The sequence below is a fragment of the Pristiophorus japonicus genome, chromosome 6, assembly GCF_044704955.1.
Source record: "Pristiophorus japonicus isolate sPriJap1 chromosome 6, sPriJap1.hap1, whole genome shotgun sequence".
In the NCBI taxonomy this organism is placed as follows: Eukaryota; Metazoa; Chordata; class Chondrichthyes; family Pristiophoridae; genus Pristiophorus; species Pristiophorus japonicus.
Genome location: NC_091982.1, coordinates 225,589,761 through 225,609,023, shown reverse-complemented (window position 1 = coordinate 225,609,023; position 19,263 = coordinate 225,589,761). Strand labels below are relative to the sequence as shown.

Below are 19,263 nucleotides of genomic sequence, written 5' to 3'. Positions count from 1 at the left end.
ATTTCTTACCAAATGAGTTATAGGTTTATTAGGAATCATGTCTATAATCGCACATGAATTGGATATGATTCTGCTTGATGGAGATCGTGATCAACATTATACAATTTCATGAACACTGTTCCAGCAATATTTGCACCCATGTGTTCAGGTGGCAGTACTGCATCTTCTCAGTAACACAGCAGATCAGTATCATTGCCATTTCCTTTTGTTTAAACTGTGACTATGTAGTTATTACACAGCAGAAATTATGGCAGGTTAAAAGCTGCAATTCAATCTCAGGGCTCTGCGGACGTTCAGAAACCTCTCAAGCTACGATTAGACTGTGTGCAACCTAATGAGAACCACAGATTGAATTACAGCTCTGTGACTCCTTCCACGGAACCAACGTACATACTTAAATATTTGCAATTTGATGATAATAGAAGCAATTTCCAAACAGCAGTTGTTTTCAAAAAGCAGGTCAATCATGAACATGCTCAGTACAAGAAATTGGGACACATGTTTTACATGGTAAGCAATACAGAAGATACACACAATTGTGTGGTGGATGAGTTGTTATAAAAAGTAAACGGAAATAAATGCAAGTTTTAATTGAACAGCAACATGGAAAATTAAATACAGGAAAGTTTCAAATGTATTTGATAGTAATTAAACTAATGCTCAAGAATGAAACTAATTTCCAGTTAGTATTTTGTTTCTGAAATTGCTCCCAATGATATTGTATTCTGTGCTGAAAACAGATTTAATATGACAGATAAATTCTGAAAATTGCAGGATGCTGAATTGGCAGACAGGATCAATATGGACGAGGTGCTCAATTCTCTTCACACCTTTTTCAATCCCTTTCCCATTAAGCAAGCAAAGACAGTCATAACCATCTTCGGCTTCACTTCCACCAGGTCTTCAGGCAACGCATATACCCGAGTGCCTATCTTTCGTGCTACTGAAATGGCATATCTGAAAGAGACAAGCATGGCGTAGAAGTTCTAAACAGTAGCTTTTGGTTCTCAGCCCTGCATTTCAGCTTTGAGTTTTTTTACCCCATTTTTGTGCAATACATTTTGTTCACAATTATTTTTTGTTGATTTCTTGAGAAATTATAGTGGAGGGCTTCCCATCGATGGTACTGACTCCTCTAACATTTTAAAGAGCTCTTTCAACACTTATAGCAATAAAATCTTTTGTGACTGACATTTCAGTTTGTATCTGATTTCTAGTAGCAGAGGATAATGTATAAAAGCAGTAACTCCTACTCTTCCTGAAACAACAATCAAATTGAATTGGAACTCCTTTAAAACAGCAAAAATAATTCAAAATAAGATGTATGTCTACCTGAACTTTTGCACTTAATTGTCTTTGGGAGGTGGGGAAAGAGAGGGTGGCAATCGTATTTCAAGCAGTATTTTCTATTGTTTACTTATCAGTAAAAAGGCTGGGTAAAATAATTATATCAATTCAGTTGAATTTTTTTTACAGTTTAATAATCTACAAGCAAATCTGGTAGATAGAATACAAACAGTCAAAGGGACATCTAATAGTTAATTTTCAACTTGTAATACATATAAGGGTCGAAATTGCCCCTTCCGATGAAGCCACTGGCTGCCTGAAAGTGACAGCCAAAGGGCGGCGCGGAATGGCCGCTGACTCACCGCGGAAGGACCACCATTTTGGAAAATGCCCTACCTTAGGTTTGGAGCGGTGTCTGGGGCCGCTCCGCCCATTTTTCCACTGACCCCTTTCCAACTGGCAGGGACCCCTTCGGGAAATTGCCCCAGGGGAACGGCCCCCACCACAGGTCGTTGTCCCAGACAGCTTTTGCTGTTGCTACACTCTGTGCCATGGCGGCACACTGCCATGGCCGCCACGTTAATTATTTTTGTCGGCCGACGGCCAGGTCAGGCCAATTATAGCCGCAAGTTCGGCCGGACAGCCCCACACCCCCTCTTGGGTGCCAGGCCACTGGCCCAGCCGAAATCCTCCCTGGTGGCCCAGTGTTTGCCACTAAAGTGGCTGCACAGTTTACAATGCCCGTCCCCCACCTTTAACTGAAGGGAAGAGATGTTGTGACGCGTCAGCACGATGACTGACAGCCTCGGATATTCCACCCCACCCCCATGATGAGGCCACTTCCGCCCCGTTTGAAGAAATCCTGGAAGAGCTGAATTTCGACGGCTAGGCTGCCCCAGTGCCCGGGGCGGCCAGACACATTGAAACCGGTTGGTGCGTCTCATTTCCGGCAGTGGCCAATTTCGGTCCCATAATATTGAAATGAGAATTTGTAGTTTAACCTTTCCCAAAACCATCACCTCAAAATACTTCAAATAAAAGTCCCCACCCCCTCAGCACACGTATTTTTAAAAGTAATTGGTAGAGCATTAAGAGTTACTTATCATGAACATCGAACTTACTTAGCATTGTTCAACTTGTCAATATTTGAGAGGTCAGTGTGTTTCACCAGCTCATAGCGAATCACATTAGGTACAACGGCATCTATTAAGTCTATAATCGGCAAACTGGTGCAAATGCATTTATCCTGGGGGGGGGAAAAACAAAAAAAAAATTCCTTTAAACAAGATGAATAACAGAGTGCAACCACTCCGTGCAACCTCGCAGATTATGATAAAACAGGAATTTTTATAAAGTGGGAAGCAACAAAAATCAAAGCTGGCCTGGTGCATAACAACCTTCATTTGCCTAAATTGTGTACATCTTACAACAAGGGTGAATACAGTATAACATCTTAAAAAATAAAGATAAATGCTCACAACTCAAGAGTTTGTTTATGCTGTAAAGAATTCTGTGATATTTGTATTGGTGAAGATCAGAAGTCATCAACTTCCACACGTTCCTTTCCAGTACATTAAATTCATGAAACATTTTACTATCTTTTATTTCAATGAATCGACGCAGAACGCACAGTGCAGAATCTACCTCCCTAACTTTGGGAATTCCCAGCTCTGGCACATCTTCATTTACTCCTCTGCCACTGCTGCTGATTCTTTCGGAGAAGAAATGATTACATCAGTCATCCCTCCGCAGATGTAATAGTCACCATCATCGAAACAAAATGATCAAACTCCACCTCATTGAATCCCTTCATCAACCTCCTCAACTTCTCCTGGGTCATTGCTTTCCTCACTAGATACCAACTGTACCACGTCCCATTTACCCAATAACCAGTGTTCGCTGACCTACATTGGCTCCCGTTCCATAAATGTCTCGATTTAAAAATTTCTTCTCCATGTATTCAAACCGTTCCACGGCATTGCCATCCCTATATTTGTAATTTCTCGAGCCCTACAACTCTCCAAGAACTCTATGTTTCTGAAGTTCTGGCCTCGTGCATCCCCATCTTCCTTCGCCCCATTGGTGGCCCTGCTTTCAGCCAGCTAGGCCCCAAGCTCTGGAATTTCCTCCCTAAACCTCGCCACATCTCCAACTCTCTCTTTAAGACGCTTCTTAAAACTTAACTCTGACCAAGCTTTTGGTCACCTGTCGCAATATCTCCTTCTTTGACAGCATCAATATTTGTGAATCTTGTGAAGGCCTTGGGATGCTAATTATGTTAAAGGTGATATATAAATGCAAGTTGTTGTTGTAAAAATTGGACCCTCGTATGAAAGATTAGGAGCTACATCATAGCAAGTGCCATTATCTACCAAGAGCACAACTTCTTGTGCTGCTTTCTCATCCTGGCATTGACCATAGCAACTTTCCAGAATTGTTTGGGTTATCCAAGCATTAGCGCTGCTCTCACAATCAATTGAAAACTTCTTCACATTTTGAAAGCAGCAAAGTTTCGGGCTTTTCCCAAATCAGGTGAGGTTTCACCTTGTCTCTAGCCCATTTGGTTAGCGCACAACAATGTAAGGCTTCTTCTCATTTTTTTTGTGCAGGTGTTTTGTGTTGATCAGGTTGGGCACAAAAAAATGTTGGGTCTTGTTGTAATCCAAACCAGTTCTTAGCCACATTAGTATTGGGGGGAAAACAGGACTTTAGAAATGTTTGCATTAAAATGGGAACTGCAATTAAGCAAGTTGCAAATAAACGGGTCCAACTGTACATACGTAATATGCACTGCAGCTTAAATTAGTGTTACATTGTATGTTACACATTAAATAGACACATTTTAAAAGTGCACAGTGGGGTAGAAATGCATCTTAGGTGGTAGTGCAAAATCGGCAGTATTGTCTTTGCTGCTTGTTATACGCCCCGCCAGAGTTCTGACGATAGGTCATCGACCTGGAACGTTAACTCAGTTTCTCTCTCCACAGATGCTGACTGACCCACTGAGCTTTTCCAGCATTCTCTGTTATTAGGTCAGATTTCAAGATTGCAACAGATTAACTGGAGCAGACTGACAACAAAAGCAAGTATCCAGGTTTCCGAGGACTATAAACAGCCTCTCAGTGCCACAACCCCCCCCCCCCCTGTGACCCAGGAGGGTCACAATGCGATGAAGGGGGGGGAAGAATTGTTGGTGTGATTAGAAGATGGATGGGTTAAGTTTACGATTTTATTTCCTTGAATTGCAGCATTGTCTGTTTATTCTAAATGTTAAATTTAAGGATATGTAAGGAGGTGGGTGGAGAACTGTGTCTGAGACAAACCTTTCTGCTGGAATGTAACTGGGCAGAAAACTGAAGTTTGGAAAACACATTTGCATTATATGATTGATGAGCAATGTAAGTAGAAAATAGCCAATTGGAAAGAAGAGAAAAAAATAATCAATTACTAAGGAAGACAAACATAAACCTAAGTACTTAACCATGAGGAAGAAGATTGAAATGTGTCAGATAGCTCAATGGTCACAATGTAGTCAGCAGATCGGAGGTACGTGACCAACAAGAAACATTGTTATAAAGAAGTGAGATCGAGTGGAGGCAGAACAAAAAGCTTGTACCTTTTGTTCTATCGCGTGCCTTTTGAATATTGGCTAAATTCTGAGTAACAAATATCCCAGTGGGTCATTTATATTTAGGATGTCAGTGGGAGGCAGAGCAGGTCAGCAATTTCATTCAAAGCTGGAGCCAAATTGGCAAAGCTGAAATCTCACTTTTCCTTTGCATTTACCTTGAAGCTAGTAATTGAGCTGTCCTTCTTTGCATTTGCCAAGGTCTCATTTACCCAAGTTATAATTATTTCATCTGTCACCTTAGACCCTTCTCCAAGATCCGACAGCACCTTCAGAGTATACCTGAAAGGATAAAGTGGGAAGACCAAGAGATTCAACATTTAATGAACAGAAATTAGAATTTTCATGATGTGGCCTTTTTTTTTAATAACTTGCATCTGAACAAAAGCAAATTCTGATTTCCATAATTCAACAGAATAGTAATAAAACCTCCACCAGTAACTGGGCAGCACTTAATTTCTGATGTTCGAAGACGTTAATAAGCATATATTCAAGACATTAAAATGATCCCTTTAAAATGTTTGCAAATATCATTGGGTTTTCAGAACATGTTGAACTCATACAAATAGCCCGACCACAAGTGCTGATGTAGCATAGTTATTATTTATTATAACTTCTTATTTATTTTATTATGGCACAAAAGCTGGAAAAACATTCATTGTCTGTTTAGCAGGCTTGTCATCCATCATACTGATAGAGTTACCGCTCTGAGAATTCGTTCACGAACTCACCATCTGACCCTATTTCCTTGGCAGTGTGTGATAGGGATAGGCTTGATAGATGTGCCAGTGATCCTGGCTTCATGAGCCAGACTCACAGCGCAACTGACAATGAAAATGTATTAATTCATGTGAATTAAAGTGACTTCTCGTACTGAACCCTGTGGTTTACAGCAATATGCTGAAGGAATTTTATCTGACTGCTTATACAATCATTCTATTCAAATCTCGAAAGAGAGGTGTGTCATCAGATGTATTTTGCCATAGTGACTGAGGGAAGACACAGTAGGCAGAAAACAAACTCGCATCACTATAGGGCTTTTTCATAGGCTTCCTAGCAGAGCAGCCCAACCTGCAATGTTAAATAATCTACTGACTACTTAGGGAATGGTGTGTGCAGAACTGAATGGTAAAAAGCATAAAAATAAAATCAATAAAAGCAAAATACTGCGGATGCTGGAATCGGTAATAAAAACAGAAAATGCTGGAAATACTCAGCGGGTCAGGCAGCATCTGGAGAGAGAAAGAGCGTTAGCATTTCAGGTCCATGACCCTTCGTCAGAACTGGAGAAAGTTAGAGATGTAACAGATTCTTAAGCAAGTGTGGGGGCAGGGAGAGGGGGAGGGGAGGAAAGAACAAAAGTGAAGGTCTGTGATAGGGTGCGATAGTACTGGTGCTATTAAGTTTTTCCTGGAGTGGCATGCCTCCACGCCGCTCCCAGGCCACTGCTCGCTGCTCCTTTTATGGCCCCGACCTGCCGCTGGTGTCCTCACGCAGGTCGGGGCCTCCACGCCACTCCTTGCTGCTCCTTTTATGGTGAGCAGCAACGGCAGCGAAGAGTGATGTCATCAGGTCCAGGTCTATGATTGGAGCGTGGGCAGGTACAGCAGGAGCGGCGAGATCGGGGCGAAGGAGCAGCGAGAGATTGTAGACGGATGTGATCGGGGCCCAGAAGAGGCTAGGGGCACAGGGGCAGCATGGGCCAGCCCACACTACGATATGTGTGCGCACTAGGTCCGTGCAGCAGAGCTGGTCTCCAGTCGTCTTGGGTAATCCTTGCCACTGGACCAAGACCTAGCTCTGTCAAGCCCATGTGGTGGCTGGTGTGAAACGCCACCCCACATTAAAAAAATTCACACACAGGCATCTTCCACCCTTCAGGATGTAGTTCGGGACCTGGAATATTAGGATCATTGGATCAACTGTGAACTTATCTTTTTTTGGTGTAGAAGCAAGTCATCCTCGTTTCAAGGGACCGCCCATGATATTACATTTTCACTAAGCCCATAATTACTCTTCAACTACCTCTCTGATGAAAACGCTACGATCAAAACTTGGGAGGGTGTGCACATGTGCTTCAGGTGCTGGACAAAAGATAAAATCTAGCATTTAAAAATTCCCGATTGTCGGAGCAGAAAAACACAGCAGAGATTAAAAAAAGAAATACATTGCAAAGCTTTTCTGAAGAGCAAATTACAATCATTTTTCTCTTGATCAATCAGAATCATAATTATAGCCGCTTGTTTCCTGAACCTTTTGCTTTTTGAACAGTGCAATGCAGTTTCTATTCTTAAAATAGCTAAGTACGCAAAAATGGCTACTTAAGGACAACAAGGCTACGGGAGCGGATGGAATTCCCGCTGAGGCACTGATGTATGGTGGAGAGGCATTGTTGGCGCAGATACATGACCTCATCTCTCTCATCTGGAGGGAGGAGAGCATGCCAGGAGATCTCAGAGATGCAGTGATCGTGACCATCTTTAAAAAAGGGAACAAATCTGACTGCGGCAACTACAGAGGAATCTCCCTGTCATCAGCCACTGGGAAAGTCGTCACTAGAATCCTCCTCAACCATCTTCTCCCTGTGGCTGAGGAGCTCCTCCCGGATTCACAGTGTGGATTTCGTCCCCTACGGGGCACAACGGACATGATTTTTACAGCGCGACACCTGCAAGAAAAATGCAGGGAGCAGCGCCAACCCTTGTACATGACCTTCTTTGACCTTACAAAGGCCTTTGACACCGTCAACCGAGAGAGTCTATGGAGCGTCCTCCTCTGTTTTGGATGCTCCCAAAATTTCGTCACCATCCTCCGTCTGTTCCACGACAACATGCAGGCCATGATCCTTACCAACAGATCCATTACAGATCCAATCCACGTCTGGACCGGGGTCAAACAGGGCTGCGTCATCGTGCCAACCCTCTTCTCAATCTTCCTCGCTGCCATGCTCCATCTCACACTCAACAAGCTCCCGTTGGAGTGGAACTAAACTATAGAACCAGTGGGAACCTGTTCAAACTTCGTCGTCTCCAGGCCAGGTCCAAGACCACCCCAACCTCTGTCGTCGAGCTACAGTATGTGGACGACGCCTGCATCTGCGCACATACAGAGGCTGAACTCCAAGTCATAGTCAACATATTCACTGAGGTATACGAAAGCATAGGCCTTACAGTAAACATCCATAAGACAAAGGTGCTCCACCAACCTGACCCCGCCACACAGCATTGCCCCTCAGTCCTCAAGATCCGCGATTCAGCCCTAGCAACGTGGACCATTTCCCATACCTCGGGAGCCTCTCATCAACAAGGGCAGATATTGACGACGAGATTCAACACTGCCTCCAGTGCGCCAGTGTAGCCTTCGGCCGCCTAAGGAAGAGTGTTCGAAGACCAGGCCCTCAAATCTGCCACCAAGCTCATGGTCTACAGGGCCGTAGTAATGCCCGCCCTCCTGTATGGCTCAGAGACATGGACCATGTACAGTAGACACCTCAAGTTGCTGGAGAAATACCACCAACGATGTCTCCGCAAGATCCTGCAAATCTCCTGCGACAGACACACCATCAGTACGAATTTATAAAGCGAAAATCGTGTTTGACTAACCTGATTGAATTTTTTGAGGAGGTAACCAAGAGGGTCGATGAGGGTAGTGCGTACGATGTAGTGCATATGGACTTTAGCAAAGCTTTTGATAAGGTCCCACATGGTAGATTGGTCATGAAGGTTAAAGCCCATGGGAACCAGGGCAAAGTGGCAAGTTGGATCCAAAATTGGCTTGGAGGTAGGAAGCAAAGTGTAATGATTGATGGATGTTTTTGTGATTGGGAGGCTGTTTCTAGTGGGGTTCCGCAGGGCTCAGTACAGGGTCCCTTGCTTTGTGGTATATATCAACGATTTAGATTTGAATATAGGGAGTATGATTAAGAAGTTTGCAGATGACACTATAATTGGCTGTGTGGTTGATAATGAAGAGGAAAGTTATGGGCTGCAGGAGGATATCAATCTATTGGTCAGGTGGGCAGAGCAGTGGCAAATGGAATTTAATTCAGAGAAGTGTGAAGTGATGTACTTTGGGAGGGCTAATAAGGAAAGGGTCTACACATTAAGCGGTAGGCCACTTAATAGTGTGGATGAACAAAGGGACCTTGGAGTGCTTGTCCACAGATCCCTGAAAGTAGGTCAGGTGGATAAGGTGGTTAAGGCGGCATACGGAATGTTTGCCTTTATTGGCCGAGGCATAGAATATAAGAGCAGGGAGGTTATGCTTAAATTGTATAATACTTTGGTTAGACCACAGCTGGAGTACTGCGTGCAATTCTGGTCACCGTATTTATAGGAAGGGCATGATTGCACTAGAGAGGGTGCAGAGGAAAATTACTAAGATGCTGCCTGGAATGGAGAATCTTAGTTATGAGGAAAGATTGGATAGGCTGGGTTTGTTCTCATTGGAACAGAGGAGGTTGAGAGAAGACCTCATTGAGGTATACAAAATATTGAGGGGCCTGGACATAGTGGATAGTAAGGGCCTATTTCCATTGGTGGAGGGGTCTATTACGAGGGGGCATAGTTTTAAGGTTGGTGGAAGGTTTAGAGGGGATTTGAGCGGGGGTGGGGGCTTCTTTACGCAGAGGGTTGTGGAGATCAGGAACTCACTGCCTGGAAGAGTGGTGGATGCAGAAACCCTCACCACTTTTAAGAGATGGTTGGATGGGCACTTAAAGTGCCGTAACCTGCAGGGTTACAGACCTAGAGCTGGTAATTGGGATTAGACTAGATGACCTTTTGTTGGCCGGCGCAGATATAATGGTAGGGAATCAAATACGGCCAGGGTGTGATCTCCTGGACTAGTTTTGATTGCATGGATGGGTCAGAGAGGAATTTTCCCAGATTTCCCAAATTGGCCTGGGTTTTTATCTGGTTTTTGCCTCTCCAGGAGATCACATGGCTCCGGTTGGAGTGGAGTGTGGAATGTTTCAGTTTAAGGGGTGTCGCAGTTGAGTGAGGCGGACTGGTTGAGCTGGGTGCTCTTTGCCTTTCCGTCATTGTTCATAGCTTTATATGTAAACTTTAGGGCTGCTGACCAAGGGCCGTGTGGCTCTTTGTCGGCTGGCGTGGACACGATGGGCCGAAATGGCCTCCTTCTGCGCTGTGAATTTCTATGTTTCTATGTTAGCGTCCTCGACCAGGCCAACATCCCCAGCATTGAAGCACTGACCACACTCGATCAGCTCCGCTGGACAGGCCACATTGTTCGCATGCCTGACACAACACTCCCAAAGCAAACGCTCTACTCGGAACTCATTCACAGCAAACGAGCCAAAGGTGGGTAGAAGAACCATTTCAAAAACACTCTCAAAGCCTCCCTGAGAGAGTACAACATCCCCACTGACACCTGGGAGTCCCTGGCCAAAGACTGCCCTAAGTGGAGGAAGTACATCCGGGAGGGCGCTGAGCACCTCGAGTCTTGTCGCTGAGAGCAGAAGGAGCGTTTGGCAAACCTGTCCCACCCTCCCTTACCCTCAACGACTATCTGTCCCATCTGTGACAGGGACTGTGGTTCTCGTATTGGACTGTTCAGCCACCTAAGGATTCAGTGTGGAAGCAAGTCTTCCTCGATTCCGAGGGACTGCCTATGATGATGATGATGCACTAATTTTAACACACATTCGTGAATGGGATACCAATAGAACAGATGAAAATCAGCTGTAATGCAAACTGCATTGAATAGTCGTTTGAATAAAAAAAGATTTGACATTTGAGTTGAAATGTGAATCTCGTTGCTCTGGCTTATGATAATTACTACTTATTTATTACCAAACGGACTACTCTAGGGATGTTAAGTCTTACATATGAAGGATATAATTCTGTATTTTCAGTATTCTGGAGAAAATAAATCATTCATTCAGGAGTGGCAAAGTGGTAATCATGTGTTTAATAACAACCAGCTCTTTCTCAGTAAAAATAAATCAAATGTATTTATCCTGACTATCCCAACAGTTTGCCAAAGAAAATTCCTTAAGTTTATCAAAACAAATAAGCTTAGCTTTGAGAATATTAACTCTGGAGATGCTTCTGTACAATCTTAAACCCACACACGGCCCTTGTAGACCGTGGGCCGAGTCTCAAACAATGCTTTTCCCTCGTCCCCGCTGTGGGGGTACTTCATACTCACACCAATATTAGTTTAGGGACCACTTATCACAAAAGTCAATGTTCCTATCTTCAAAAAATTTGCATTTTGCAGAAATGTTCATTAGAAAAGAGGCAAAAAATCTTGTCAAAACCCAGCGTGATGACATAATTGCGAGTTTCTTAAATGACCAATCACAGCTGTCGTATTTGTCAGTACCACAAAATTAGCCAATCATGATCTCTGTGATTAGAGTCAGTGACTGCATGCACCGAAACAACGGCGTGTGGCAGGGTTGCAGGAGGCAAAGGCAACGTAATCCCGGTAATCTGAGAAATCCCGGTTTCTCCTTCCCGCGGGTGTTCGACTGGATTCTAGAAAAAAGCTCCCTTACCTGTTCCTGCTGCGGCCACGCGAGATACGGGTCCTGAGGCCACTGACTGCGCATCGCAGCGGGTGCACGTCGGGAGCTGCAGTCACATGGCTCTGGGCAGCCAATCAAGGTACAGTATTTTCTCATTCATAATAATGGGAACTCCATAAGTTGGACTTCCCATTATTACAAATGAGAAACACCCCCCTAAACACACAAAACATTAATAAAAAATAGAAAAAATACACTACATAATTAACATTAATTTAAATTAGTTATTTATGTATTATTAAAAATATATATATTTTTCCGATTTTTTTTTTTTAAAGCTTTATCAGTTATGCTTTAAAATAAATTTAACGTAATGGGCAAGGTTTTTAAAAACAAAATGTGTTTTTTAAAATTTTAGTTTTTATGTTTTAAGTGTGTTTTAAATCTCTTACGCCTGTAAAAGTAGGCTATGTGCCTGTTTTTATCAGGTGCAAGTTTTCAGGACATCCGCTGGGCAAGATATGGGTAAATATAGGTAAATATGGGTAAATCCCGCAATTCTGCCCATGCAAATGTCCTGGATGTGGAGCTCCAGCTTGACAGAACGGAAAAGCCGGTTTTCAGCGCATGCGCATTGTTCGCTGAAAACCGGCTTTCGCGATACCTTCCCGGGTCCGTACGCACTCCGTACGCACCCCGTATGGACCCGGGGAGGCCGCGGTTTCTGGGCCAATTTCTTTTTCGGACTCTAGCTGGATAAAATTTTTCACGAGTGTTCATCAGTGGAAATTTACTGGAACTATAGAAGCTAAAATTGCAGAGAATGCAATCCAAAATTTAGATCTGGAGCTGGTTATTGCACCAGAAAGACTCGCAACAATCCCACATTCGATTGGGTATCATCGGCAGGGCTAGGTGCCTTTCACTGATAAATCCAAGATCGACAGAGCCAAGAAGAAGCAAGAAAGGGAAAATCAGAACTATGAACATGAGTGCGCATGATTTTACAGTATTTCCTATGAAACTGCGATAGCCTATCCAAGTTTCGTTCCTTAATTCAATGGTTATGCCGTTTGACACGTTTCATTTTGTGGGCCTGCTTCAGCCCCATATATTTATTCCTGTGTAGACTGACTGACTAAACTTCTCACTCTGGTCATAATACGCACAAACAGCAAAAAACAGGTTTTTTGACGAAGGGTCATTGTCAATGCGGCTGATTAGAATATCCATTTCATCATTCTTTCGCAGCCATTGCAGAACCAGTACACAAAGAGGAGGAGAGGAGTGAAGCCACCACCAGGCTCTACTGCTTCGCTCAAAGACAACAGAGCCCAAGGTTATACCTGCAAGGGCTTTCCATCTTCTTCCTGCAGTGCCTTCTCTGCAAGCAGGAGAAGAACATTGTGGAGAGACAGCTGAAAGAGACGGAGAGAGAGGCTGGTACAATGTGAGACTAAAACTGCAGGTAAGCTGCTCCTTGCAGCAGAAACAATCCTGCTGCATATCTGCGGACAAGATCTTGTTGCCCTTGAAGCAAGGTATCATCTTTGCTGCTACCAGAGCTGCACCAGATTTGTAACCAGAAAGGAGCAGGAAGACCCTCCAGAAGGCAACCTCTACCAGACAGGATATCGGCATTTCTGTGATACAGTGATAGCGGGCAGGATTGTAAAGAACCAAGAAGTTCTTAGAATGACAAAGCTGAACAGTTTGTTTAAGAAATGCATTTTTAAGAGGGTATCGATGCTGTTTCTTATAAAACGGATAATCTTAAACGTAGAATGCAGAAATCTTATCCTTTCCTGAAATTTGTCAGATCATCACACAGTAATGAGAGTGATCTTGTTTTTGTAGAAGATCTTGCAACAGATGAAGTTTTTGAGGAGGTAGTCAGAGATTTGTTTTCAGAAACAAGCAAAGTTGGATAAGTTCCAGACAGATACAAGACCAACAGTATCAAAAGTGGAGAGAGGGGACGGAGGTCAGTTGGAGGAAGACAAAACACCAAAATCTTCTCTCCTGACCAGAAAATTCCAAAGCAGTGGACAAAATGTCTGTCTTGCGATGACAACAAGGAAAATCTTCTCCAATTCCTCGACAAAAGATGGTGCAAGTCTTCAAAGGTAATTATTAATAATGTAACACTTTTTGTTGGACACGGAAGTGAGTGTCATGCTAGATGTCAGAATGACATCAAAACAGATCTGGAGGTGGTGCCAATCCCACCACCTTTCCCCAACCAGGAAGAAGCCGACACACGGTAACTGCTTCCAGTTCCAGTGAGCTTGTCATCATAAACAGTCTGAGGTATTTGTACTGTGCTCGGTGTTCTGTACGGACATGATGCCAAGCTCTACTTTCGCACAGGAAGAGGAAACAACATGGGTACAATGAATATTCATCACATCTTTGATCACTTTGGGGAAGATGTATGTGCTGCTCCCATAGGTTTCACTGTTTTTCAGGATGTGATTTAGTGAGTGCTCTGTATGGAATGGGGAAGGTGAAATCAGCCAAAGTCCTAATCGCCAGCAAAGAGCGCTGTTCGACATTTGAGAAGTTAGGGGCCTTGTTTGCTGTTTCACAATCCCTTTGTGAAGAATTAGGGACATACACTTGCGAACTCTACGGGCAGAGTGGATGCAGCGATGTGGACCAGGCCAGATGTTACATGTACAAGACCGGAAGTTATGCAGAGAAGTGCTTGCCACCAAATAAAGCTTCACTGTACAAGCATATACAGCGAGCCAATTACCCGTCTGCAATTCACAAGCGATTCCTTGAGAACATGGGTGGAAACTTGAAGATGATGTACATGTCACAGACTGGAGGGCACTTCCTCCAGCACCAGCCAGTGTAATGAGCACTTTCTCCAGCACCACAGGAAGAGCAGTGCAAGGAAGGTAGTGCAGGGGTCCCCTGCGGTCATCCCCCTGCAAAACAGATACACCGCTTTGAGTACTGTTGAGGGGGATGACTCATCAGGGGAGGGCAGCAGCAGCCAAATTCATGGCACCATGGGTGGCTCTGCTGCACAGGAGGGCAGGAAAAAGGGCAGGAGAGCAATAGTGATAGGGGATTCAATTGTAAGGGGAATAGATAGACATTTCTGCGGCCGCAACCGAGACTCCAGGATGGTATGTTGCCTCCCTAGTGCAAGGGTCAAGGATGCCTAGGAGCGAATGCAGGGCATTCTGAAAAGAGAGGGTGAACAGCCACTTGTCGTGGTACATATAGGTACCAACGATATAGGTAAAAAACGGGATGAGGACCTACAAGACGAATTTAGGGAGCTAGAAACTAAATTAAAAGGTAGGACCTCAAAAGTAGTAATCTCAGGATTGCTACCAGTGCCACGTGCTAGTCAGAGTAGGAATCACAGGATAGCTCAGATGAATACGTGGCTTGAGAAGTGGTGCAGAGGGGAGGGATTCAAATTCCTGGGATATTGGAATCGGATTCTGGGGGAGGTGGGACCAGTACAAACCGGATAGTCTGCACCTGGGTGGGACCAAAACCAATGTCCTAGGGGGAGTGTTTGCTAGTGCTGTTGGGAAGGAGTTAAACTAATGTGGCAGGGGGATGGGAACCTATGCAGGGAGACAGAGGGAACTAGAATGGGGGCAGAAGCAAAAGATAGAAAGAAGAAACGTAAAAGTGGAGGGCAAAGAAACTTAAGGCAAAAAGCAAAAAGGGCCACATTACAGCAAAATTCTAAAGGGGCAAAGTGTGTTCAAAAGACAAGCCTGAAAGCTCTGTGCCTCAATGCGAGTACTATTTGGAATAAGGTGGACGAATTAACTGCGCAGATAGCAGTTAATGGGTATGATGTAATTGGCATCACGGAGACATGGCTCCGGGGTGATCAAGGCTGGGAACTCAACATCCAGGGGTATTCAACATTTATAGGAAGGATAGACAGAAAGGAAAAGGAGGCGGGGTGGCATTGCTGGTTAAAGAGGAAATTAATGCAATAGCAAGGAAGGACATTAGCCTGGATGATGTGGAATCGGTATGGGTGGAGCTATCGAATACCAAGGGGCAGAAAACGCTAGTGGGAGTTGTGTACAGACCACCAAACAGTAGTAGTAAGGTTGGGGACAGTGTCAAACAAGAAATTAGGGATGCATGCAATAAAGGTACAGCAGTTATCATGGGTGACTTTAATCTACATATTAATTGGGCTAACCAAACTGGTAGCAATGCAGTTTCCTGGAGTGTATTAGGAATGGTTTTCTAGACCAATATGTCGAGGAACCAACTAGGGAGCTGGCCATCCTAGACTGGGTGATGTGTAATGAGAAGGGACTAATTAGCAATCTTGTTGTACGAGGCCCCTTGGGGAAGAGTGACCATAACATGGTAGAATTCTTTATTAAGATGGAGAGTGACACAGTTAATTCAGAAACTAGGGTCCTGAACCTAAGGAAAGGTAACTTCGATGGTTTGAGGCATGAATTGGCAAGAATACACTAGCAAATGATACTTAGAGTTGACGGTGGATAGGCAACGGCAAACATTTAAAGATCACATGGATGAACTTCAACAATTGTACATCGCTGTCTGGAGTAAAAATAAAACGGGGAAGGTGGCTCAACAAGGGAAATTAAGGATAGTGTTAGATCCAAGGAAGAGGCATATAAATTGGCCAGAAAAAGCAGCAAACCTGAGGACTGGGAGAAATATAGAATTCAGCAGAGGAGGACAAAGGGTTTAATTAAGAGGGGCAAAATAGAGTACGAGAAGAAGCTTGACGGAAACATAAAAACTGACTGCAAAAGCTTCTATAGATATGTGAAGAGAAAAAGATTAGTGAAGACAAATGTAGGTCCCTTGCAGTTGGATTCAGGTGAATTTATAATGGGGAACAAAGAAATGGCAAATCAATTGAACAAATACTTTGGTTCTGTCTTCATGAAGGAAGACACAAATAACCTTCCGGAAGTACGAGGGGACAGAGGGTCTAGTGAGAAGGAGGAACTAAAGGTTATCCTTATTAGGCGGGAAATTGTGTTCGGGAAATTGATGGGATTGAAGGCCGATAAATCCCCGGGGCCTGATAGTCTGCATCTCGGAGTACTTAAGGAAGTGGCCCTAGAAATAGTGGATGCATTGGTGATCATTTTCCAACAGTCTATCGATTCTAGATCAGTTCCTATGGACTGGAGGATAAGTAAAGTAACACCATTTTTTTTTAAAAAAGGGAGGGAGAGAGAAAGCGGGTAATTATAGGCCGGATAGCCTGACATCAGTAGTGGGGAAAATGTTGGAATCAATTATTAAGGATGAAATAGCAGCGCATTTGGAAAGCAGTGACAGGATCGGTCCAAGTCAGCATGGATTTATGAAGGGGAAATCATGCTGGACAAATCTTCTGGAATTTTTTTGAGTATGTAACTAGTAAAGTGGACAAGGGAGAACAAGTGGATGTGGTGTATTTGGACTTTTTGACAAGGTCCCACACAAGAGATTGGTGCAAAATCAAAGCACATGGTCTTCGGGGTAATATACTGACGTGGATAGAGAACTGGTTGGCAACAGGAAGCAGAGAGTCGGGATAAACGGGTCCTTTTCAGAATGGCAGGCAGTGACTAGTGGAGTGCCGCAGGGCTCAGTGCTGGGACCCCAGTTCTTTACAATATACATCAATGATTTAGATGAAGGAATTGAGTGTAATATCTCCAAGTTTGCAGATGACACCAAACTGGATGGCGGTGTGAGCTGTGAGGGGGATGCTAAGAGGCTGCAGGGTGATTTGAACAGGCAAATGCATAGCAGATGCAGCATAATGTGGATAAATGTGAGGTTATCCACTTTGGGGGCAAAAACGCCAAGACAGATTATTATCTGAATGGCGGCAGATTAGGAAAAGGGGAGGTTCAACGAGACCTGGGTGCAATGGTTCATCAATCATTGAAAGTTGGCATACAGGTACAGCAGGCGGTGAAGGCGGCAAATGGTATGTTGCCCTTCATAGCTAGGGGATTTGAGTATCGTAGCAGGGAGGTCTTACTGCAGTTGTACAGGGCCTTGGTGAGGCCTCACCTGGAATATTGTTTTCAGTTTTGGTCTCCTAATCTGAGGAAGGACATTCCTGCTATTGAGGGAGTGCAGCGAAGGTTCACCAGACTGATTCCCGGGATGGCTGGACTGACATATGAGGAGAGACTGGATCAACTGGGCCTTTATACATTGGAGTTTAGAAGGACGAGAGGAGATCTCATAGAAACGTATAAGATTCTGACGGGACGGGACAGATTAGATGCGGGTAGAACGTTCCCGATGTTGGGGAAGTCCAGAACCAGGGGACACAGTCTTAGGATAAGGGGTAGGCCATTTAGGACTGAGATGAGGAGAAACTTCTTCACTCAGAGAGTTGTTAACCTGTGGAATTCTCTGCCGCAGAGAGTTGTTGAGGCCAGTTCATTAGATATATTCAAAAGTGAGTTAGATGTGGCCCTTACGGCTAAGGGAATCAAGGGGTATGGAGAGAAAGCAGGAAAGGGGTACTGAGGTGATTGATCAGCCATGATCTTATTGAATGATGGTTCAGGCTCGAAGGGCCGAATGGCCTATTCCTGCACCTATTTTCTATGTTTCTATGTTTCAGCCAGTGTAATGGAGCATGCACACTAATCATGCAACAAGACCCAGTGTGCACAAGGATGGTGCCCACTGCACCGACATCTGCTGGTGTGTAGTTTGTGAGAATGTTGCATCTTTACCCGAGACTTCGAGGGCTGAGGAAAACAATGATTGATTCTGGTGATGATTTATGGATATGTATTCCTCTTCAGCCTCTAACTTTTTTTCAGATCTATTTTGTTTTTTCAGTACTTCGATCATTAAAAAAAAATCAATACTATTACTTTTATAATGATATGGTTGACAACGTTGTGCGGGTGTCCATTTGAAATGTCAGTAAGTGTGTATGAAATAAACGGTTGGAATGGTAGATTTCTTTCTTAGCAATAGATATGAAAACAAAACTTAGATTTATTTCTGTATAACTGTACCATATTATACGTCCAGACCTCAGTGATACTTCTTTTTACCAATTTTAACACTATCCATGCTTAAAATTTAGCAGAAGCACTGATATGTCACTGTTGCTCAGGAAAAGAAATTCCATAGCAACCATTTTTATGTTTTTCTTTGCTTTTGGCTATTTCTCAGTAACACTCAATTTTCAGACTTGGGCCTATTTGGTTTTTGCCTCAGATACATATGTTTAACATATTTATCATTGTTCTAGGTACTTCCCACCCGGAGACGATGGGCTCAAATTTCCCCGGAAGTTGCTCTGTTTTATTTTGGAGCAACTTGATTTTTCTGGAGTATCTTAAAAATCCCCATTCTGTACATTCAATTTGTGTCAGTGTAAGTGAGTTAGTTAGGATTTTTTTAGTTTCGATTTTTTTTCCAAAAGAGAGCGTTACCACCCATGCCAGTTTTGGCCACTTTGGCCAGCTAATATTTGCTCCAAATCTACCTAGGCCAGCGTATGTGACCACTGGTGAAAACCCTTGTGGAGAGTTAAGAAATCAGCGCAGGTAGATACATCGGAGGCCAGCAGAACTTAATGACTTGACTAAAGAATGTGCATAGGATCAAACAGCTATACAGGACATCATATGACAAACTTCACGAAGTTAACTTACTATACAACAGAAGCATTCATGGAAGCTTAAACTACAAAAATCAAAGAAGTAAAAGATAGTGGAATTAAGTTGCCCTAATCTCACAAGTAATTTAAACAACTATTTGTTTGCAATGATTATACTGGGCCAAAATTGAGCCCATATTGTCTAAATAAAGTCTACTTCAATAAATAAGATATTCTCTCAGTGTT

General features: G+C 43.5%; 1 protein-coding gene across 1 annotated transcript in view; it reads right to left on the bottom strand.

Annotated features, from left to right (window-relative positions):
• Positions 1–666: 666 nt before the first annotated feature.
• LOC139265396 (plastin-1-like) overlaps positions 667–19,263 on the bottom strand; it is a 196,260-nt gene continuing 177,663 nt past the window's right edge. The window contains exons 14-16 of the mRNA XM_070882386.1: positions 5,074–5,197; positions 2,409–2,533; positions 667–957 (exon numbers count right to left, since the gene is read on the bottom strand). Of these exons, the coding sequence (XP_070738487.1) occupies positions 825–957; positions 2,409–2,533; positions 5,074–5,197 (382 nt within the window). The 3' untranslated portion in view covers positions 667–824. The remainder of the gene's footprint in view (positions 958–2,408; positions 2,534–5,073; positions 5,198–19,263) is intronic.